This window comes from Eumetopias jubatus, unplaced genomic scaffold, assembly GCF_037043125.1.
Source record: "Eumetopias jubatus isolate StellerSeaLion01/CBP00866 unplaced genomic scaffold, mEumJub1_p1.0 scaffold_14, whole genome shotgun sequence".
Lineage (NCBI taxonomy): Eukaryota > Metazoa > Chordata > Mammalia > Carnivora > Otariidae > Eumetopias > Eumetopias jubatus.
Window position 1 is genome coordinate 76,306,121 of NW_028274820.1, and position 25,063 is coordinate 76,331,183.

Below are 25,063 nucleotides of genomic sequence, written 5' to 3' on the forward strand. Positions count from 1 at the left end.
TATGGCTGAGTAGTAGTCCATTGTGTGTGTGTGTGTGTGTGTGTGTGTGTCTGTATGTGTGTGTATACCACATCTTTATCCATTCATCAGTCGATGGACACTTAGACTATTTCCATAATTTGACTATTGTAGATAATGCTGCTATAACATCAGGGTGCCTGTATGTCCTTGAATTAGTATTTTTGTATTCTTTGGGTATATACCTATTAGTGCAATTGCTGGATCGTAGGCTAGCTCTATTTTTAACTTTTTGAGGAACTTCCATATTTTTTCCCCGGTGGCTGCACCAGTTTACATTCCCACCAATAGTGCAGGAAGGTTCCTTTTTCTTCACATCTTGCCAATCCTGTTATTTCTTTTGTTTTGATTTTAACCATTCTGACAGGTGTGAAGTGACATCTCATTGTAGTTTTGATTTGTATTTCACTGATGACTGGTAATGTTGAGCATCTTTTCAAGTGTCTGTTGACCATCTGGATGTCTTTGGAGAAATGTCTATTCTTGTCTTCTGCCTATATTTAAATTGGATTATTTTTTGGGTGGGGGGGGTTGAGTTTTATAAGTTCTTTATAGATTTTGAATACTAATCCTTTATCAGATACGTCCTTTACAAGTATCTTCTCCCATTCTGTAGGTTGCCTTTTAGTTTTATTGATTATTTCCTTCACTGTGCGAAAGCTTTTTATTTTGATGCTTCCCTTGCCTCAGAAGACATATCTAGAAAGAAGTTGCTACAGCTGATGTCAAAGAGTTTACTGTCTGTGTTCTCTTCTAGGATTTAATGGTTTCAGGTCTCACATTTAGGTTTTTAATCCATTTTGAATTTTTTTGTGTGTGTATGGTATAAGAAAGTGGTTCAGTTTCTTTCTTTTGCATGTTGCTGTCCAGTTTTCTCAGCACCATTTGTTGAAGAGACTTTTTTTTTGTCATTGGATATTCTTTCCTGCTTTGTCAGAGATTAACTGACCCCATAGCTGTGGGTTCATTTCTCTGTTTTTTATTCTATTCCATTGATCTATGTGTCTATTTTTGTGCCAGTACCATACCATTTTGACGACTACAGCTTTATAATATAACTTAAAGTCAGGAATTGTGATGCTTCCCGCTTTGCTTTTCTTTTTCAAGGTTGCTTTGGCTATTCAGGGTTTTTTTGTGGTATCATACAAATTTTAGGATTGTTTGTTCTAGCTCTGTGAAAAGTGTTGTTGGTATTTTGATAGGGATTGCATTAAAAGTGTAGATTGCTCTGGGTAATATAGACATTTTAACAATGTTTGTTCTTCCAACCCATGAGCATGGAATTTCTTTCGATTTCTTTGTGTCATCTTCCATTTCTTTCATCAGTGTTTTATAGTTTTCAGAGTAGAGGTCTTTCACTTCTTTGGTTAGGTTTATTCCTAGGTATCTTATTATTTTTGGTGCAGTTGTAAATGGGATTGATTCCTTAATTTCTCTTTCTGCTATTTCATTCTTGGTGTATAGAAATGCAACAGATTTCTGTACATTGGTTTTTGTATCCTGTAGCTGAACTGAATTCATGTATCAGTTCTAGCAATTTAGCAAATAGTCTTTCAGGTTTTCTATATAGAGTATTATGTCATCTGCAAATAGTGAAAGTTTTACTGCTTCCTTACCAATCTGGACACCTTTTATTTCTTTTTGTTGTCTGATTAAATTTGTGATATGACTTTAAAGCAAATCACTTCCTCTTATTGAACTTTCCTCCACCCATACCTCACCTACACAAGGTATATTCAGATTGCTTATAAAAGCTTTATTGTTGTGGTTGAAAAATCATGGTATATGATGAACATATTTGTACAGCAGGGGCTGATTCAGAAATGGAGGTGTGCATATTAAATTTCACAAGATTTTTAAATAAAACTGGATTTGGTATTTGACCAAAATTAACTAAATTCATTTGTTTGTTAGATCAACTAAATAAGTTTGTTCATTCATCTGCCTTCTCTCTCTCCCTCCCTCTCCCTTTTCCTCTCTTTCTTCCTTCCCTCTTTCTATCCATTCATCCACCCACCCACCCACCCATCCATCCATCTATCTAATCCATATGTCCATTTATCCATTCATTTATCCTTCCATCTGCCTGACCCTCAGTCAATCTGAACACCCAATTATTGAGTACTTTATGTGCACCCACCATAATGCCAGGTGCTGAGAATTCGGTGGAAAACAATGTAGACCACCCTGTCCTTGTTGAACTTAAATTCTTGGGGTTAACACAAGTAATAATCAAGAAAAAATAAATACAATAATTAATGCTTCTGATTAGTAGTGTGAAGAAAGTCAGAAGGGTGTTGTGTATAACTTTTGGCTTATCTGATTTTCTCAGTTGTTTCAGAGAACAAGCATTCATGAAAGTCTCGTTACAGAGCTCTTAAAAACAAAAGACATGGTATCATTATTGTTTACCAGCTTATCCCAAAGGCCTAGTTTATTACCAGATTCCTAATAAATATTCAATAAGTTATTATTATCATGGGTTGTCAGAAGCTCTAAAGCATTCATTGTGGTCCATGAACTTGTTCTGGTTTATAAGCTGTTAGTGGTCTCTGATAAGTGTAAAAATTGAGAGTACGCATGTAGAAATTCATTTTTATTATCTTTCATTTTAAAGTACTGGTATGCAGTGGATCAGAAACTAAAAAAAACATAAAGCAAAACAAAACTGTTCTTTGCCGCAGAGAGTGTAAAAAGCATTCCTCTAAAAAACCACTGGCTCAGCTCTCTTGTAAAAAAGAAAAAAGCTAAATGACAAAAGAAAAACAGGAGTCATCTAAGGGGAAGGAAGTAAACATTTATCCAGTGCTACTCAATATTGGGCCATATTTCCGTGTTCAGTTAATGACTGCAGGAATGTTCTGCCCACTCAAAGCATCTTCATCCAAGTGCTGGATGTAAGCCAACATGGAACACAGAGGTGGGGCCCCTATCCTGTAGCACCTGCGCTCCCCTTCCATCACATGGCATTGTCATTCTGTGCTCTTAATAGTCTTTTGGTAACAAGAATCGTTTTTTTTTTTTTTTTTCTTTTCCTTAATATCCTTTTTGCTTCTCCAAGTTCTCTTCCTGCCAGGCAGGGTAGATGTAAGAATTTGATTTGACAACTGTCCAAGTGCTAATCCATTGAGTGGCAAGGCTTGGCCTGCCTTCTCTGGGAACACAGAGCTCACCCTAACATTTTCTTGTTTATTGTCAGGCCTAAACTGGTGCTTAATATATTATGGACAGTACCTGAACATTAGAACTGTTTCAGATCCATTAATTTTCAAACTCATATTCATGTTAGGAACTAGGTCAAGCTATATAGGACCCTGCTTTTGGCTTAAGGCTATCCTTAGAAATGGTATGCATTAACACACTGTATCTTTGTTTTCCTTGATGCAAAATGGGTATTTTTAGCCTATATGCCATTAGTAAAGGTCAGTGATAAATGAAGGGTCCAGAATTAAGAGTCCAGTTCCTTATGGCCAGTTTCTGTATTCTTTTCCAGGGTTGCTCTGCCCCAGATTACTATTGGTCAGAATTGGGAGTATTATAGAAAGGTCTGAATGAATAAGTTGAAATCTTACCTGGTGATATTAAGAAAAAAACAGAAACAAACCCAGTTCCAATGTTTTTTAGTGAAGTATAATACTAGATTACATTTCTCGTATGGTGTCTGTATGTCACAGGAATAATTCTGTTGTTCTTGTTTTCTAGGTGGGCCTCTTGGGAAGAACTGGATCAGGGAAGAGTACTTTGTTATCAGCTTTTTTGAGACTGCTGAACACTGAGGGAGAAATCCAAATAGATGGTGTGTCTTGGGATTCAATAACTTTGCAAGAGTGGAGGAAAGCCTTTGGAGTGATCCCACAGGTAAGTCAGAAAGACTTAGTAAAAAAAAAAAAAAAAAAAAAAAGTGACTATATATTTTTACCATTATTTGACACTTAAGAAAATCACATTTCCCTGGAAAATGTATTTGTTATTTATTGCTATTTTTTTTCTGCAATGCAGTGTTTTCATAGGAAAAAAGAAAACTACCTATAAAAATTTGGAACTCTCTGCCATACAGTGATTGAACTATTAATAGTTTTGACAGCCTTTCCCAGAGGACACAGTCCACATGGGAGCATGGGACTTTTGTTTTTAATCAGTGTTTTCTCCCCTCCTTCAGTGGTCTGAGCTCCAAGTTAGCAATCCCAGCAGGTTGAGAAATGCTTTGCAAGATGTAAATGATGCTGCTGAAATAAGAAACACTTGGAAGCACCAAGTAGTGGAATTGAAAATAGAAAGTCTAATGATTGTTTTTTGTTCTTTGGATAAAATGAACCATGTCAGATTAATCTGTAGCTTTTTTTTTTAAAGTCACTCTCTGATTTGGGTCACAAAGGATCTCTAGCTTCCCTGGCTCAGTAGCATTCTCTGCGTGTCATTGTAGAAGAGGATTTCTTATATATGAGAGAAATAGCAGTTCCAGTTTAAAATGACCTCAGTGGAAACCAAGGAATGTCGTTACTAGAGCCAAATCTGAAAGGCACGTGTTGCACTTCTACTGGCATTTGCTTTCTTCTCTGTGGGCATATTCACTGCTTTAGTTACCACATTGCTTCCTTTGTACTAATGGGCTGAATCCATTCCACCAGCACATTCTAAACAATTCTCCACATTTAACACAAAATTAAAATGCCAGGAGCATCTCCAGATAGATGGACTATAAATCTAGCCTGAGAAAAAAGCTTGTATTTCTTGATAGATTACCTTAGTGTGGAACATTTGCTTTTTTTCACCTAATGAGGCACTAAATATTGTAGCTGCTGGATTGATGCTTTTAATTTTTTTGTCTAGACTTTGCCATATTGCCAGAAGCTTAATCCTGGTCGAACTTTTGAAAAACAGTATTGTTTTTCAGAAAGAAAGAAAAGATTGTCAGATGGTCTAAAGGTAAAGAAACACTGGGAATATGAGTATCCCAAGGTGACAGCCTGAGGCAAGATAACAATGTTGAAGAACACGGAATAGAATCTGGTTGTCCGGTTGTCTAAGACGCGTTGCTGTTCGTTTGACTCTAAGTCTCCCGGTCCCATTTTTAACTGCGGTGGTGAAGATTTTGGTGTTTGTTTGTTTTTTTTTTTTTGTCCTTATTCATACAAATCTAAGCATTAGCATGAGTACAGCTCTAAAAAATAATTTCAATTTCACTGGGGATCCTTTAGTTTATCTGCCATGTTATTTATGAAAAATTATGTGTTCTATTTAAGGAAGTGAAATATGCAAGACCTGGAGGAAAACTGAATGAACCAGTTATGAAAATTCTTTATCTTCTCTTTTTGCTGAAGTAAATCTTCCAAACTTGCCTTTATTTCATTTTCCCTCTTCTGTGGCTTCAAGCTTTATAAAATTATATCAACTAAACAAGAAATACTTTGAGATATGCCTTCAAAAATACATGATCATGCTAATATAGATGCATCTCATTCTACATTTTTAGGACCCTGTTTCTGGGATTGTCTCCTAGTATCACAGGGATATCTGTAGACAGAATGTACTACTTTTTCTACAGTGACATCTTGAAAACATTAAGTGAATGACCAAGAAAGAGAGAGGGCAAGCTCCTCATGCCCTTTTAATATCCTAACTAGGAGACGCTTTTATTTTCCTAACTTTCCTTTAGAAGTTTAAATTAAGTAATTTTTCTTCTTTGCCTGGAGTTTGATCTTAAAAAAAAAAAAAGAAGAAAGGGTAAAAAATCCAAGAAGAACTGTTTTTTGTTTGCTTTTCCATCTTTCTTCCTTCCATCTTTCTGACCTTGCAAGGGCATCTCTGACATGGAATCATCAGATATCTCCGGGTCAATTAGTCACTTATTTTGAGACACATGAAACAGGAACAAACTTTGAAGAAAACCTTTTTCTCTCCCTCATAGTGGTCCTGAGACATCTGCTGTGGAGTCACAAGATGTCATTAGTTTCAGCAAATTCTTGCTGTGTGTGTGTGCGTGTGTGTGTGTGTGTGCGCGCGCACGTGCATTCTCTCCTGTAGCTAGAAAGCAATCTTGGAGAATGCACCGGCCTAGAAAAAAGGGTACTGTGTACATTTCAAGGTGGAGACTTCTTTAATTTGTTCTGCTTTACCTGTGAGCTCTGTCTGAGGGCATGGAGAGAAGGTAGTGTGGCCTCCAGTCAGAGCCCCATTGCCTTAGGCAATTCGAACATCAAGACTTGCATTGTTTATTAGCTTTGAACTTTGTTGAGCACTTTATTCTTGAAAGACAGAGAAACAGTTTTTAAATGTGCTTGTAAAACTTCAATTGCGACTTTAAAAGGCCGCAAGCTGTTTCAAGTAAATGGTCTTACTTGCAATGAGTCCTTACGACCTGAAAATAATCCACGCCCACATATGACTGTCCACCACAGAGCTGGAACATCTTTTGCTGTGAAGGGTCTCAGACAGGGCCAAAACACGTATCTCTAGATTCAAGCAATGGAATTGGGAGTGCAGCAGTTCTCATTCAGTGTACTAATAAATAGCAATTAAATAATTAGTTGTGAAACTCCTATATGCTTAAAATTATAGTGTACTATAATTCTCTATGCTATAGGTTCTGTAGTTATGTGAAAGGTATTGAGGTCCCAATCCCACATATGAGCTTCCAATGAGAAGTTCAAAATTGAAGTCAGAGACCAAAAGAAGAGACTAAATGATAAACCAAAGACAGTTAATTAGATATAGTTAATGAGTCAAGGTGCGAGCCTGTTCAGGGGGCGCTGTGGGCACTTCTTAGGAGGGTGAGGACCGGCGGAAGAGCTTGTTGTTGCTGCTTCCAGTGGATCACCGTCGCTGTATCCTTCCTTCTTTCCTCCTCCCACTGCTAGCAACAAATGAGTACGGGCAGTTTCACAGGGAAGGCGGTAGTTAAGGTGGGTCTTAATGGGCCATACCGCTTGTAGGTTTCTGAAAGGTTGGGGGCAGGGTGTGGTGGAAAGGATATTCCAGGATCCCAGACAGGGATATTATGAAGTGCAGAGAAGAGGGTTAGAAAGAGTTGGGGCGCAAAGGGCAGGGGAGGCCACGTGATAGGGAGTATTAGAGTAAAGAGGGAAAGACTTGGTAAGTACTGAGACGGCCCAGTGAGGAAGGAGTTGACTCTTTCTGAGCCAGGAAGTGCGGGTGAAGGGATGGCGGAAGGGCCTGCTGCCGGCAGCAGCGTGTGGGGGGAGGGACTCCTGGGACGGAGCGGGCGAGAGCCAAGCAGTGGGCTCAGAAACTGTCCAGCGGGGCGCCTGGGTGGCTCAGATGGTTAAGCGTCTGCCTTTGGCTCAGGTCATGATCCCAGAGTCCTGGGATCGAGTCCCACGTCGGGCTCCCTGCTCCTTGGGAGCCTGCTTTTCCCTCTGCCTCTCTCTCTCTCTCATGAATAAATAAATAAAATCTTAAAAAAAAAAAAAAAAGAAACTGTCCAGCTGTGGTGTGGTAAGATCCTGGACTATAGTGAAGACCACAGTGGGGGCGGGGTGCCAGATTCAAGGGAAAAGAGAAGGGGTGCCTGGCTGGCTCAGGGGGTAGTGCGTGGGGGTTCTTGTTCTCAGAGTGGTGAATTTGCACCCCATTTTGGGGGTAGAGTTTGCTTAGGGGAAAAAAAAGGGAGAAGAGAAAAAGAACTAGTATGGATATTAGTATGACACAACTTTACTATTTTTTTTTAAGATTTTATTTATTTGAGAGAGAGAATGAGAGAGAGAGAGAGCACATGAGAGGGGGGAAGGTCAGAGGGAGAAGCAGACTCCCTGCTGAGCAGGGAGCCCGATGCGGGACTCGATCCCGGGACTCCAGGATCATGACCTGAGCCGAAGGCAGTCGCTTAACCAACTGAGCCACCCAGGCGCCCACAACTTTACTATTTCTGAGCTGAAAAATTTGAAAATTTAACAGTTTTGTCAGATCTGGAAATCATTTTTTTAAAATGCTATCGCTACAAAGTGTATACTGGAAAGTTGTAGTATGAAAGGTTGTGAAACATTAAATGACTTTGCAGGAACCAAATATTTGAACGTCTTACATGCAGTCATTTACATATAAATAAATAATATGTTCATTAACATTATAAAATTATTCTCTAAATCTTAAACATTTTTGACTAATACTTTGTTCACCTTGTTCTCGTTAATAAGATATTCTTAAAAGCCAAATGACACTTATTTTTAGACATTCTATAATGTAACCTTAGAATCTTGATTTGTTTGAATTGAATAGATTTTTATTGTATCGATTCAACTTATAATAAAATTTTGCAGACATTGCCAGAAGGTAAAATCACAGCCACTCTGCTGCTTATAAGCATTGGGACCCCATTTTAATAGAACTTTACATGATATATGTGTATCTATATTTCCCTTCTGGCCAAAACAAAACAGTTTATTTTTTTTTATGCTTATGCCCCAGTGCTTTTTTTACGCTATACTATATTCCTGCTTATTTAATTTATGCTATATTCAATCACCATGGAAGCCAAATTGCTTTTTTGTTTCATTTGACATCCAAGGCTAAAGCATACTGCCCACTTCAGTGGGATGTGAGCCGCTCTGAGCACCCCATGTAGGCTCCGCGGTCTCCCCTGAGTTGAGGAGTTGAGGAATCAGCTTCAAGAAAGAGATTAGTCAGCTGGTGAACAATGGTGCTCTTTTTATTCTTCCTGGAGTCCTAAGAATTGCTCTTTATGCATAATCCATGACATTAAATAAATATCAAATATTTACACATCCTCATTTTCCTATTGATGAATAGTTTCTTAAAAGAGAGGATCATTGTGATTTTTAGTTTCAGCTGTATTTTTTGCTGTATAATCCATCTGACTGTGTCACCTTGGCCAAGCCACATAACTTCTTGGGGCCTTGGCTATTTCATTTGTAAACCTGGGAAAAGGACATAGGTGACCTGCAAGGACCTCTTGGCTTTAGAGGTGCCTTTGTGGAAACTTCAAACAGTTTAGAAAACAGAACTAAGACATTGGCTGGCACCTCTAAAAGGAAGAGATGCTATTTATAAGACAGGAATGAAATGTGTAGTTAATTGTATGAAATCATTCTAACTGGACCGGTCCATTCAGTTAATTTTTTAGAATTAAAATGAAAGCATTACTTTAATGCTAGACAATCAACTGTAAACGAAAGACCTACAGAATTTCTGGGTGGTCTCAAATCCACTATATCTAAGCCTATTAGATATCGAATTTCCACAGCTTTCTTCCTTCACAATTTTGAATTTATATCTATTTTAAATAAAATGAACATATAACATTGCCAAACACTTGATAAGTATTATATATGAATTATTAAGCTATTATGAGATAATTTGGGCATACCATTTCTCAACAATGACATAAAAAGATCAAAGCTTTAATGGGTAGTTAGTATTATTCCTTTAAAGATTGGCCATGGGAAGAATGGACAGGCTGAGATTCTTAAGCAGGATGAAAGAATGTATAAAGAAACTGAGGAAGTGAAATAAAACCATGTGGCTGGGGTGAAAAAGGGAGGTGATAGAGCAGAGCACTAAAATGAGCCAGACGAAGTAGGGGGTGCCAAATCATGTAGGGTCTGCAGGCCATCTTACAGATTTTATATTTTGCCTTGAGTGTAATGGAAAGCCAAAGGTTTTTCAAAAGGCTAATGATAATCCAACTGAGATTTGTAACAATTGCTTTGTTGCTAAATAAAAATAGAAGGGAGGCAAGAGTGAGAAGAAAGAAATTGATTAAAAGGTTCTTGCAGGGTTCCAGAGAGCGATATTGGTGTTTTGAACTATATAGTGACAGTAGGGATGGAGAAATAACTGGATTTGAGATATATTTGAGGGGAAAATCCATAGGACTGATGATTGATTCCATTTGGGAGGATCAGGGAGAAAGAAGTCATGGATGACTAAAATTTCTGGATTGAGGAAATGAAGTTGCCATACACTTTTCAAAATGGAAGAGCGTATAGGTAGAGTAGGTTTGAGAAAAGGTGGCATTTCCCCATTCGACAGTGAGAACACTGAGGCTCAAAGAGCGTGGGTTCCTGTTCGTAGAGCTGCGTTGTTAATAGCATCTTTGCAAGCCACATTACCTTTAATCACTTCTGTGGCTGCTTTGTTGTCATGATACCTTTGGCCTCCACCCATGGTCTTCCAGAATAATGACATTATTCCATTTGACCAAATTAAAATTTCCTATTGTTCTGTTCCACTGGATGTGTAAATATCCTTGAAGGTTACAAAGACACTGTGACCTGTATACAAACCCTTCAACTCGGGTTCTGCCTAGGAAGAGGAAGCAAGCCTCTCCCTTAATGGTGCAGGAACTGAGCCTGTCTCCGGGGAATGGCTAGTGATGCTGACACAAAGGCTTTGCCGCTAAGCACTGATGGGCTCTTTATAGACCCATTGGGCTGCTTCTGCCCAACCTTTAATCATTCCTGAGCCCCAGATCAGGAATAAAAACTGGTTTGCCTAGGACTTGAGACATTTTGCTGGGGTGGTAAAGAGCACACATTTGGAAACAAACACCCTTGGGTTTGCATTCTAACTCTACAATCTACTAGCTAAGTGACATTGGAAAAGTCACTGAAGTTCTCCCAGCTGCGATTTCTTCGTGGGCTGTGATAGGACTTATTTCGTTAGGCTGATGGGGAGATGAAAAGAGATAATGCATGTCAAGAGACTTACCTGGCATATGGCAAATCTGTCATAAAACGAAGTTCTGTGTTCCATCTGCTTGGTTCCCAGTGGAGATAATTTCTCCAAAGCGTGTCATGCATGGTCTGATATTTGGTAAACCCTCACAGTGGTTATTTCCTGTCTTTCTCAGTAATGCAAGAAACGTTTTATATAAAGAATCACAATACTTTTTAAAAAAATGTAAAAAACAGTAAAGAGCAAAATTCCCTTGGTAAGCCTTTGAGCTTTAGGTACTAAATAAACCCAGTTGCTTAAATAATGAACTGACTCGAGGTTTCAGGGCCACTTTGTACTTGATTCTTCGTTTATCAGAATTCCCCGATAGTGCTCTTTGTCTGTCTGCTCTCTTTAGCTTATTTGGACATTACTTTCATTTCCTGGGAAGCTTGGAGGAAGATGCACAAATAATCCATCGTCTCATGAGTCATATATTCATCCCTTATATTATAAAGCAATGCAAGTGCCCCTAAGGAAGATGATTTTTTTTAAGAGAGAGGAAGCGCGGGAGCACAAGGTGGGGGGAGGGGCAGAGGGAGAGGGAGAGAGAGAATCTTAAGAAGGCTCCATGCTCAGTGCGGAGCCAAGGCCAAGGCCGGGCTCAATCTCATGACCTGAGATCATGACCTGAGCCGAAATCAAGAGTCAGACACTTAACCAACTGAGCCCAGGCACCCCAGGAAGAGGATTTTGATGCAGGTTAAGACCTACCAGCATAAGTCTTGTTGCCCTCTCCAGATGGTTCCTGAGATATTTGGTACAACGTTGTTCTTTAAGCCATAAACTGTGCCCTGGGGAATGAGGTCTTTAATGTGACCCTCTTTGAACTTGACTGCCATGGTGAGGATACTCGTGTTCTGCCCAAGAGGCACAGATACCCACCTGTCTTGTGCGGTTTCTTATGGATCAGATGGACACTGAGCTTTCTCCCTCAGTGTAAGGCAATTTGTGAAAACTAAGACGTCAAAAAGTGTAGTTCTCAATTCTCTTTACTGGATATTAATCAAAGGCAAGAGGAAAAAGGCAAAGAAAATATTATTCTGAGTGTTAACATCAAAAGTATTTTTCAGTTCACCCATATGCACAGAGAGAGGACTAAATATTAGTATTGTGACATCAGCACTTCTGAGACAGTGATTTTCTTTTAAAACATTTTTTTAGCCCCATGGGCAGACCTGAGTAGACGGTCCTACAGCAAGGAAAGTGTCTCAGGGTGATAGTTGTGCATTTCTCCTTGCAGGGTATTAGATGGTCATCTTGTCAGCTCAGCAGGATCCATCTCTTGGTACATGCATTCACTTAGACAAATATTTGATTTCCACTTTTTCACTGATTTCTAAGTTGTGCCTTTCTCCTGGTTGTACAAGTCGAGGCGTGCCTTGGTTTATAGACCAGACGAACATGTGTGTTTAAATAAAATGTCTATACATTCAAACAATCTCAAAATCCTTTAGGAAGCTAGACTTAACAAAGAAATCCAAGGAAACTATGTGAACAAAATAGGAATTTGTTCTAACGAGTTAATTATAACTCATAAACATAATTTTTCAACTGTTCAATTTTCTATTATATTTGCTCTTAATAAGGAAAAGTGCTAGGTATAAAACAAAATTTTAATTTCCCACAACTTACAATGATCTGTTTCCTTATCCTAAGGACATTGGGATGAGATAAGTGTTCACTAGGGGCTTCTAATGTAGCTGCAATGTTTATTTCTTTAAAGAAGACACAAAGCAACTATGATAAAATTTTAAAATTTAAGAAAACCAGGGGTACCTAGGTGGCACAGTCGGTTAAGCATCTGACTCTTGGTTTTGGCTCAGGTCATGGTCTCAGGGTCCTGAGATTGAGCCCCACGTTGGGCTCTGTGCTCAGCATGGAGTCTGCTTAAGACTTTCCCTCTCCCTCTACCCCTCCTCCCTGCTCTCTCTCTTTCAAGTAAATAAATAAATCATTAAAAATAAAATAAAATTTAAGAAAACTAGATGGTAAGTACATGGACATTTGTTATTATTTTAAAGTATTTTTTCTGCTTCAAGTGTTTTGCAGTAAAATAATGGAAACATGCAAAGATGTTTAGGTTATTCATACTTTCCTCTTTCTTTTCTTTATTGCTCTAGAAAGTATTTATATTCTCTGGAACATTTAGAAAAAACTTGGATCCCTATGGACAGTGGAATGATCAAGAAATATGGAAAGTTGCCGATGAGGTAAGGATGCCTACTGAAATAATTTTGAAAGAGGTAGCTCATATGCACACAGGAGTGGTTGTCATAGCTGAGATAGTTTTACACGCTACCTTTATGCCTGTATGTATGTGTATAACTTTAGAGAACACTAACATACCTGGAGCCCCCAGTACTTTGGACTAGGCCTCCCTCTTCCTCCGTGGTGAGTCTCCAACTCTCAGGCCCCAGAGAGTAGCACTGTGTTAGCCTTCTTCCCTTCCAGAGTACATCAGTGAGACACAAGCTGCGAGAGACCCAGGCACCTTACAGGGCACCAGGATTATTTGTGATTCTAAAGATCGTCTCTCCACACCTTCTCATCCACGCACTGTCTGGTTCTGAAGCATTCCCAGTACTAGGAGAGGCCTTGGCATAACATGATATACTTCTCTAGGAAGCATGAGTTTATTTGTTTATTTTATTTTATTTTTTTAAAGATTTTATTTATCTGACAGAGACACAGCGAGAGAGGGAACACAAGCAGGGGGAGTGGGAGAGGGAGAAGCAGGCTTCCTGCGGAGCAGGGAGCCCGATGCGGGACTCAATCCCAGGACCCTGGGATCATGACCTGAGCTGAAGACAGATGCTTAATGACAGAGTCACCCAGGCGCCCCTAGGAAGCATGAGTTTAGAAATGACGATCCTTCTAGCACACCTGCAAATGGCTGCAGTCTTCTCTGCAAGTCACCAGGAGTCACTTGCTTTCAGGGGATGTGGCTCTGAGCCTTTCTAGGCAAAAAGTCACATGACCTAGTTGTGGTGTGCACCATTCCTTGATCAAGGTCGGTAGGGCCATATTAGAAATATATGGATTAAAATGGAATCAAAATTCCTAAGTAATACCCTGTATTTACCCAATAGATGGTTATAGTTGGAGGCATCATATGGAAGAACTTAGAGTGCGGGGAACAAAATTCTTGGTTTCCTTAACAGAATACCCTGGCTGTAAACCATTAGTTCTTGGACATAGAGGCATTATAAGAAAGAAAAAAGGAACATAAACTGTTCTATTTCATTAAATTTTAGGCTTACATCCAAAGCCCTGGTTGATGGCAGACTATAATTACGGGACCTAAGAACACTGAGATTCAAAGGTCTTCTTAGAGAACAACTTTATTTCACTTATTTCCCATAGTTTTGGTCTTTTTTGTAGCCCAGTTTTGTTTATTCCAAATATTCTTCCCTTTTGTGCCTCCCTTCGGACTGGATCTTGCCAGGAGCTTTGACGGGCTTGTGAGTGTTAAACACTTACCCATTGAGTGCCCAACCTTAATATGCCCCTCATAAAATACACTGAGATTAACTATTTTTATTATCAAAGTTTCCTTATTACCCAACAAACAGGGGTTTTAAAGAAAACATTAACTAAATTGCAAGTGGTGCATTTGAAGATCTTTGATGTGACTGCAGAAAATGAGCTGTAGGAACACAATGTGGTGGGACAGAAACTGGGGAAGGAGACATTAGACTTTATAAAGTCTGCAACTATTGCCAAGTCACAATAAAATTTACAGGAATCAGGATCATAAAAATAATCTTAAATTTTAGAAGACATGGTTAAAATGTTAAATATCGACATAATGCATACATTTTACCTGTCTAGATTTTCATTTGATCAACTCATATTTAGCTCTTTTTTGCTGATTTTAAAAAATACTTTGCTATTCATAAACCAAAATGATGCTGTCCTTACATTCATGCCATGTGTTTTGAGTAGTAATGAAAACTTTGCGTTGAGGAGGCCCAAAGATAGCATACGAATAAGCAACAGTTCAGAAGAGCAGAGAAGCAGAAAATCATTGGTTTAAAAGTTACAAGTCCTGGGCTTTTGTTCACGTGGTTGTTCGTATAATTTATCCAAACAGGAACACTTTGGGGTGTGTCAGTTTCTAAACTGCACAGGATACTGGGACAAAAGGCATAAACCAGTACTGTCTGGGGCAAACCAGGATACATGGCATCTCATCTAGTCCTCGCAGTGACCTTGGTATGACTTGTGTCAATACAGGGAAGTGAACAGGTTAGCCAAACACCTGAATCTTATATAGCGCCTCCTTCTTAATTCCGCTTTCCATCAAATGAAAATCGGAAGTACACATGATGACAACACCAGGCCAAGAAACACTTTATTCGTCCCTTGCATTTGGCCCCATACACCAGTGTGAAACCTTATTCTTGCTGATCTGGACTAGATTTTGTGAAGCCATGAGGATTGTGCCTAGTTCCTACTTCTAATACTCAGAAACAAAGCTAACATCAATAGCTTCCTTTCCCTTTGTGCCCTAGGCCATACCTTCGTCTTGGCGTGCTGAGCCTCATCATTCTGTGGATGAATTTAAAGCAAGTCCAAAGGAGGGGAAGAGGGTTTCTGTTTGAGACCTTGGACCAAGATGGTCTAATTTTCCCATCCCCAAATGACTCAGAGCCAGATAGCTTCTCCCCAGGAGCACTGACTTTATCAGCTGTGTAGACCAAAGAGAATTTCAAGAGACTGAATCCCAAGAGGAAAAAAAAAATAGACCCCTAACATTGTGGCTCAATAAATTGGTAGGGTTGTTTTAACTTTTCAGACTTACACATATAATGGGCAAGCACAGTGCCTGGCAAATAATAGGTATTAAGTGACTGTTAGCTATTCTGATCTTATTTCCATCTGATCTTCACCTAGCCATCTCTTAAATGTTGGTGTTTGCCCTTATAATAAGTCCTATTTTACTTCTTCTTCCTGGGAAATTTCATGCCACCTCTTGGCTCTAATACCACAATGCTGTGACTCCCAAATCTGCCTGTCAGCTCCCTACCTGACATCTCAGCATGGATGAGCACCTTGTTTCCACAGTCACTTTCTCTTCCCCAATGCACACAGCTGTCCTGTGTACCTAATTCCAGCAAATGGCATCAGCACCTTCTAGGTGCCCAAAGCCAAGACCTGGGACTTACTCTTGACTCCCGATTTCTTCACCTCTCTCCGCCTATCAGGTCCTGTTAATGCCATCTCCTGCAAATATCTAGAATGTTTCCATCTCCATCTGATACCACTACCAACTCTCATGTGGATGTCTTAAATAGGCTCCTAGCTGGTTTCCCTCTCATTGGCTTCCTCCAATTCAGTCTGCTCTTTGTAGCTCTGGTGATCTTTCTTAACCCTGTCTGATCACTTGTTTCTTCCCTTCCTAGGGTTCTTTGTCATCCTTTAAACGAAGTCCACCCTGCTTACGGTGGCTTCCAAGGTCCTTCATGGTTTGATCTTTGCTTGCCTCTCTAAACTCATGCTCCAGCCTCCCCCTGCTTACCATGATCCAGTTCCTCTACAGCACCATGTGCTCTCTGACCCCCGGAGGCTTTTTCTCATGCTATTCTCTGTACCTGGGAAACCCTGCCAGCCCTTCACTCCCTGCTCCTCCTCATCAGTCAGGTCTCTTTTTATATATCTCTTCTGGCAACTTGCCCTGATGCTCCAGTCCTGAGGAGGAGCCCCTCCTTGCTGTGCCCTGTACCCTCAGCCCTTCCGTGGCCTTCTTCACACGGGATAGACTCACCTCTTAACTTGTTCATGTTCCCCATTGGATTGTAAGTTCCTTGAGGGCAGGGATACTGTCCCATTCGCTGCAGTATTTCCAGTGCTTACAGTAGTGTTGGGATGTGGATGGTGGTCAGTAAATATTGGTTGGTTGAATGAATACATAAATGGCTTAATTCTTTTTTTTTTTAATGAATGATTTGATTCCTTTGTTGAAATGAATAAACAAGTGATTCACGTGCTCTATAGCATGAAGATAACCCCACGATTGACACACAGCAGGTGCTGCCATTAGCAATGAGCACGCTGAGCCTTGAGACGTCTCAGGGGCTTGCGGATGCTCGAGCAGCTCCCTCCTTGGACTTCGGGTTCACTGGCTCTTATTGCAGGGAACTGTCTTTGTTGTCTGTGGTCTAAGCAGCGCATCTCTTGGTTTTAGAATGAAGGCTTTTTTGGCAGTTGTTGGCTTTTTCGGTAACTTATAGCATAGTTCTCTTCCTAACACATTGATAGTCAGGTAAGTTGTTTTAAAGAGCAAGCTAAATAGGAGACACAATGGCCTCTTAAGCTGAAAATCTGCCCTGGAAAACCTGCAGAGCAACAAAAAGAGGGCCTAGAGTAGTTGAGAGTATCTATTTTTATAACTGCTGGCTAATGGACTATTCCATCCAACCATAATTCACTTCTGGTTTTTTTCCCCCCATGTTTTCTTGTCACAAGAGCAAACTCTTGCTCCATAATAACATTCCAGAGTGTGGCAATAGCAGAGTCAACATTTTGAAGAAAATGTCTGGTCCCTTACAGACCGTAGTACCTTTTTTTAGTTTGATATGTCACAAAACAGATTTTTTTCCTTGTAAATACAGGATTTATCAGCTCAACTGCATTAGGCTGGCAAATTAGTTTCTTGTAAAGTTTTTTATATCCACAAACTGTGGATGCTTTTATTTATTCTTCAGGCCAAGTTGGAATAAAACTAATTAGAAATGTTTGGATTCTAGTGAATTTTAATTTACCTTCGCTTGAACAGAGATAAGCTAAAATTTATATTTACTTTAAATCTACTGAAAAATAATTTGTGATATATGTCATTAACATTATATCAGGAATATATATGGATATATTAATGTGTATATATTAACATACAAAGAATTCTACTAAATTACTAAATTGGCAATTACATTTTCAATTTTTTTTTCTCACAGCACTTTGAACAGTAATTTCTCACTTATTATTTTTCTCCCCACCCGGACCATGAATTTCTTCAAGGCAGGGCCTACTGTGATTCATCTTTGAATGCCCAGGTCTGCCATAGTACCTAGAATTTAATAAACCCTCATTAAGAGCCTATTAAAGAATGCATGACTGAGCAGTCATTTACATTCAAATAATCTTTAGGCTAATTTAAGCCATTCTTCCCAGCACATAAAGTTGGTTACACCTAGAGTTATGGTAATAATTTTTTATCTTTTCAAAAACAATTATTAGTCTGTCTTGCTTCCTATTTTCTCTCCAAAACCTACCACAATATCCGGTGGAAAATAGGTAATTGATAAATTTGTCAAATGTTCACTTACTTCAAAGCTTAAAGTTTTACTAACTCATGTTATCTTTCTCTAGTAAATGTGATTAAAAAAATTTTTTTTGACTATACCTGATAGTGAGTAAAACAGTGAGTTAGGAATGTTGCCAAATAGACCCTGGATTGGTCTGTCTCACTGTCATTTATTTTTTATAATTTTGTTCTCCAAATATTGACAGTGATAAGTATTTAGGTACTTAATTATTTACTTAAGAAATAGTTTCATTTGGGAAAACACACACACACCAAATATAATATAGTAAGAGGGCTTGGGAAATGATGATATGATTGGTGTGGATCTCAAGGGAGAATACTGTACATGCCACCACATTTTCACCAATATCTCAACCTTGTTGTTAGAGGTATGATATAAATTAATAATGTTGCAGTACTTCCTGCTAATGTACCTCCCAAGGCAACTTCTGAAGGCAAAAATCTTACAGATCTTGTCATACCAGGTAGTGTTTCAGGACCAGGCCCCTGCCCTTGGGATTTCCCAAGTTGTACTAGTAGTTAGGATGGATTAGGTACTTACCATGTGCCGCACTGTGTGGCAACCTCTTACCAGAAATTATCTCACTTAATCTGTGGTACAGTCCTTTGAAGTCCATACTATTATTTTCCCCATTTTTTTCAAGTGAGATAAACGGGACTTAGAGTGACACACCTGATACCATCAGCAAATGAGTGGAGCAGTGCAGATGTGAAGCCACTTCTGTTGGACTCCAGAACTCCAATCTTTAACCAGTACTTTTTAATTGAAGTATAATTGACATATAACACTGTATTAGTTTCAAGTGTACAAAATAATGATTTGATAATTGTATACAATGGGAAACGATCGCTGTGATAAGCCTTGTTAACATCCATCTAATCTGTACTTTTCCTGATAGTTAATTTGACTTAAAATTAAAAAAAAAAAAAGGAGGGCATGTATTGAATGGAGCACTGGGTGTTATACACAAACAATGAATCATGGAACACTACATCAAAAACTAATGATGTAATGTATGGTGATTAACATAACATAATAAAATTAAATTAAAAAAATCCTTATCAGTGTTAAGGAACTTCTAATTTTATACTTCTATTTTTAAGGGATTTTAAAGAGTCTTAAAGATGAGAACAAGGAAGCTCACAGACGGGATGTGTCCTGTCTTAGATGGCACTCTTTATTGGCAGAACAAAATCAGCACTTGTTCACTTATTAGTTGTCATTCTTAAGTTTGGATTCATTTTTGCATTCATCAAAACCATGTTTGGGTTTTTTTTTTGGGCCAGCATTCTAGGGGCTCAGTACATACTTGTTGAACAAATGAATGACTCTCAAGGCTGACAGTGCGCCCAGTATTGGCACAAGGGACATAGAGCTAAAGAGCATATGTTTTTACCTTCAGGAAGCAGTCTAACGGGAAACTTACACAAATCCTTCCATGGCTATGTGCCTGGCTGCCCTAGAGGATGATCGGGGTATTCAGAAGGGTACGTCACGGTGTGTAGGGAACTATAAGCTGTTTGGTGCTGCTGGAAGCTAGGGTGGAGGGGACTCGATTCTGGATGCCTTTTATGTCATGTGAGAGAGCTCGGTTTTTATTCTGTCAGGAAGAGATTTTAAACAGAGAGATGAGATGGTCAAATATGTATTTTAGAAGGATCCCTGGGGTGTTTGTGTGGTCAACTGACAGATCGACCACTTGGGATTTACAGTGTGAAGCTTAAGGGATAATGATAGCTGCCACGATGGGGCTAGCCAGAAGAATTTAAGAAATATTTGGAATATGGCCAGAGCTAGAGATAAAGATTTGAAAAATCATTAGCTTATTAGTGGTCATTGATACCCTAAGAATGAACGAGTTCTCAGAAGGAGAGTTTGGAGAGTTAGGGGTGAGGAAGACCAATATTCAAGGGACAGGAAGAGGGAGAGGTGCCCATACATGATAATAAGTGGTCATAGAGTATGGCTTCTCATAAGCCAAGGAATAGATGTTCAAAGAAGGAAAAAATGTTCTCTGTTGTGAGGCAGTAGAGACAACAGATGCACGCTATTTTTTTTTTTTTTTTTGAGATTTCTACAAAGGGGGAAGATATGGAATAATAGCTAAAGGAGAACCCAGAGGTAAGTGATGGGAGAGACTGTCGCTGGTTCACAGGCTGAAACCAAGAAAAAGCAAAAAGATGAAGATGGAAAGAAAGAACACAGGTCCTCTGACTCCTACCCAGTGTCTTTATTCACATTCTCAGATCCTTGGATCTGAAAGTAGTTTTACACTTGAGTCTTCCAGGATACATTAGAGTAATCCTCCTTGTCTAATTAATATGTTTACGTTCCCTACCATCTCAGAAACTCTTCAAAATTAATGAATTCTCACAAAGTGAGATTGCTTTAATGAGAGCCCAGTCAAGGAAAGAAGTATCACCGCAATACCTTTCATGGACACACAGTATTTGCTGATCAAACATGGTGATATGGGCCATCTGTGAATTCATCACTGAACTCAGGAGTCTTTCCTAAAGCCATTATCCCATTCTGCCTGTATTATAATTAGTATTATATCTTCCTTCTCAGTGCTAAATCCCAGGTTCTCCGAGAGTAGGGACAATCATCCTTGTGTCTCGTTGGCCCTCAAACACTCAGGAATATTTGGCAAAAAAGAAGTATTAATGCACACTTATCTGAATAAGTGATAAGAGCCAAGGCTTAAATCATTTTTGTCTTCTTTTGAAAGAATTTGTTTCTATATCTTGTTCACATTTTCACCTTATTATTTCCTGTCTAGCTTAAAACAATAAGCCATTGGCCCTAACACAACTCTCATATTCCACCTCAAGATCTAAGCACCTTTAAATCTCCTAGTTGTATACCACTATTTTAACTTTTCCTTTACTTCATTGTTTCATCAATTTCTTAAAAAAAAAGTTTTTATGAATTGAGGAAGCTCTCCGAATGATTATTTTCTGTTACCTTTCATGCTGTATTACGACAGCGTAGGGAATGGAGGGTGGAATAAAAGAAGGTGTAATATAACAGATGACTGCATTATATACATATTATCTTTTCTAGCATATTCGATTGTAATTATTTGTGTATGTCTTTATAAAAGCGGAGCCTTGCAGGGGCCATGTGCCATTTATCATTTCTTCGATCCCTACGTGGAACACCTGGTACAGAATACACACTCACTGGAAATTTCCTGAATGAAGTACAGAGCTGAAACTAGTCATGGGCTTATCCTTTAGAGCTGCCAAGATTATATGTCGACTTATATGGTGAATCAAAACCAAATAGCAGGGGTGGGTGGGTTGTTGATACGAAATCTAAACTTTCAACCTCTCAAGTGTCTTTAACCTTGTGGTATCTAAATTTCCTTTCTAAGCACGGTGTTTTCCCTCTTTCTTTTCTGCAGGTTGGACTCAGATCTGTGATAGAGCAGTTTCCCGGGAAGCTCGATTTTGTCCTGGTGGATGGCGGTTACGTCCTAAGCCACGGCCACAAGCAGTTGATGTGCTTGGCCAGATCCGTTCTCAGTAAGGCAAAGATCTTGCTGCTTGATGAACCCAGTGCTCATTTGGATCCGATGTGAGTTTCAGAATTCTTGCTACTTAATAACATGATGGGAGCAGAATCTTTGATGCCTACTTCATATTGACACAAATTCCCATTAGGTGGTCATGTCTGCAATTGGAGGCCATCCCTCCCCCGCAGGATATGAAATGATTGCCCAGTGGAAAAGTCACTATTTGACATGAGCACAAGTGCTTATTTCCTGGTATAAGAGCCCTGCGTTCTCTTCTGAGTGTAATTTTGGAATTTCTTACAAACTCATCCCCTTGTCAACACGTGAGGAAATATTTAGTTACATAGGCATAATCTGATTCTTATGATTTTCCTTTCTATGTCGTTTGTATGATAAGAAATTTTTATAACACAAAAGAACCACTCGTGATTCCACGTGATAATAAAATGTACTCACTTGTGAAATTTTCTTCAAAATATCTGTCCTGTTTATTTATGAAAACTTAGAATCTACCCCGTGGTTGAAAAGCCGATTGTGGCTGACTCTGTATCAGCACTATGTCAATAAAAGTATTTAAAGGAAGATAAGTAATTTAAAGAACTAAACTGATAGGACAATAGGTATGTCATCAAAGGTAAAGGCAGATTATTGACATTCTGTGATGTTACATGTGGTATTTTCTTTCTTTGCTAGAACATACCAAATCATTCGAAGAACCCTAAAACAAGCATTTGCAGATTGCACAGTAATACTCTCTGAACACAGGATAGAAGCTATGTTGGAATGTCAGCGATTTTTGGTGAGCTTATAATTTGCTTAAGATCTCATTTCTCCTTTACTTCTTGTTAACCATATCTTATATGGGAGTTCCTGCAAATCACAACATAACAATGTACAAGTTCTTCCTTAAAATAAGTGTCACACAGCCGTCCAGCTTTACTCAAAAGAGCTGCACAAATTTGAGCTCTGAGGTGAGGTTGGAATCCAGTAAATCTAAAATAGCAGCATATTGTTAAGTTACATTAATAAATTGAAACATCTATACATTTGAATTCTTTATTTGGGGATCAAGTCATAATAAAGTCTAAGTCCCGATGCTTTTTAATCACTAAGTCTCCCTGGGATGGGGTCCAGGACAGGCCTGCATTGTCTTGCAACCCGATGTGTGGTTTTAATGCAATAGTTTGAAAGACCCACTTCATTTTTCTAGTCGTCGTTTGGAGCTCGGGCAAGTGCCTCTCCCATCCACCTTCTTATTGTGCTTTCAAAAGTGTCACAGATTCTTTCAAGTGATGTTTACAAATTCCCTCGGGTTTAGTCACAAGGAAGTTCTGAGGGTGATGTAGCACGTCATTTCTATTAAGGGTTTTTGAGGCTCCTGGAGGTAAATGCTTTTCTTACCGAAGGATTGTTATTACCAATAAGCTTCGAGAGACAAATTAGGGGGCCAGCCCACAGCCTCTTGCCCTGCTGTGGCCAGGTTCAGGAGATTGGGGAAAGCCCTTCTATCGGCTGGCCTCGGGTTCGCTCCACTTGAACATGTGAGGGAGGCATATTAAACTCAGGCACATCCTGACCCATTTGGAGTTGTTAAGCTTCAAGCCCCCTGTTGAAGAGGCTCAACCCTTTATCATGCTGTGGATTTACATTCATTTTTAAGGTTGTATATGGGGCTCTATCAAAGATCATTCTGGCTTACCAAGCAATGTTAGTTCCTTTAAAGTTCTCTGAAGAAGCACATTGCTCAGTCCTATACAAATTAAAAAACAAACAAACAAAACTCTTGGAGCTGCTCAGTAGAAAGTTATAGCTCCTTTCACAAATGGAGAAGCTCCATAAAGCAAGAGGACTCCCCAGTGTAATGAGATATCTCACTGTTCACGGTGCCAACCTGTGGACACCTTGTTTTCTTTTTGGCTTTTTTTCTTCCTCTGAGGCTCTGCCACTTTCTGTCCTGGCTCTGGTCCACCCTGCCTTCTGTCCGAGACCTCACTAACGGCCACTTCCCTAGGTCATAGAGGAGAACAAGGTGCGGCAGTACGATTCCATCCAGAAGCTGCTGAGCGAGAAGAGCGTCTTGCGGCAGGCCATCAGCCCCTTGGACCGGCTGAGGGTCTTCCCGCACCGGAACTCAAGCCAGCACAAGTCTCGGTCCAAAATCGCCGCTCTGAAGGAGGAGACGGAAGAAGAGGTGCAAGAAACAAGGCTTTAGAGAGCACTGCAAATATTGGCATGGGATGGTCACTTATGAAATGGAGGAGAACACGGTTTCTGCTTCAGAAAACAAGGATGAGTAATGTTTATTTTTAAAGGGAAAAATTTTGATAAGAGGAATTAAGGACGCTCAGATGGGATCTGGATAAGTGGCTTCCTGGCAGTGGTCAAATTGCGTGAAAGGTACTTCAGATCCTTGAAGATTTACCACTTGTGTCTGCAAGCCAGATCTTCCTGAAAACTTTTTCCTTTCGGTGGCAATTGGAAAGGTGACTATCCATGTCGGCCAGCGTAATTTTTCCCAACTTACTGTTTAGTGAGACTTGCTAATTTGTGGCATTGGAGGAGAACTGTAATCATACTACTTAGAGATATGATCAAGTGAAGATAATTGGAAACTTGAGTGGTTTATGTAAGTTTATATCCCTTTTTCTCTACCCTCCCCAAGATATTTAAAAACACAACTCTGTCATCTCTTCCGTATTCAGACTGCTCTGTTTCGAAGTACAGTTAGAATACTGCAAGAGTCACAAGTCAGCTCATCCAAATATATACCGCATAACATCTAGGTATCGGGAGAGAGAACTTCCTGATCGGGGAAATCCGTGTTAATACCACTCACTGCTTTACCAGAAATCCAAATAATTCAGACCGTTAGAATATATCCCTTACCCAGAAAGAGGGCTGTTACAGTCCCATGTGGGGGACAGGATAATTCCCTCGAGGCAGAAGTGGACATGACTTTCCCAGCTTCCAGAAAGTAACAGGCTCCTAAGACCTTCGAATGGAAGGATGGCTAGGAAAAAATGCTTTAACGCAAATTGGCACAGGAAACCCCTCTTGCCCCCAGAAGCCCTGGGAAGAGAGTGTGTAAGCAGATAGGCTGTGGGCGCTGATGGTAGATGTACATGAAATCCAAGGATGTAGGTATATAGAGGGTAATGTTGTGTAGTTTCAGGCTTGCTCTAGGCATTTCCTGCTGTGTAGACTGAGTGGGACAGATAATGGGAGACACAGGGAAGAGTCAATCAATTCGTTTTATACGCTTCTTTTTTTTTTTTAAGTCGGTGATGCAAATAAAATTTTCTCTAGGAAATATTTATTTTAACATTTCAAACTCATATAAATGGCTGTATTTTAAGATGATTGTATAATGAATTATATTTGTATTAAAAGAATTTTATATTTGAAATATTGGCTTTTTATGGCACTATTTTTATGATATGTTAAAACTGAAGGAAAAAAAATTGGGGGCCTACTGACCAGAGGTTATGAATTACCTTGATGGTGT

At 39.4% G+C, this 25,063-nt stretch overlaps 1 protein-coding gene across 1 annotated transcript in view; it reads left to right on the forward strand.

Annotated features, from left to right (window-relative positions):
* Positions 1-23,770, forward strand: part of CFTR (CF transmembrane conductance regulator) — a 140,779-nt gene extending 117,009 nt beyond the window's left edge. Inside the window, exons 23-27 of the mRNA XM_028104872.1 lie at positions 3,721-3,876; positions 12,834-12,923; positions 21,448-21,620; positions 22,252-22,357; positions 23,570-23,770. Of these exons, the coding sequence (XP_027960673.1) occupies positions 3,721-3,876; positions 12,834-12,923; positions 21,448-21,620; positions 22,252-22,357; positions 23,570-23,770 (726 nt within the window). The remainder of the gene's footprint in view (positions 1-3,720; positions 3,877-12,833; positions 12,924-21,447; positions 21,621-22,251; positions 22,358-23,569) is intronic.
* The last annotated feature ends 1,293 nt before the right edge of the window (positions 23,771-25,063 follow it).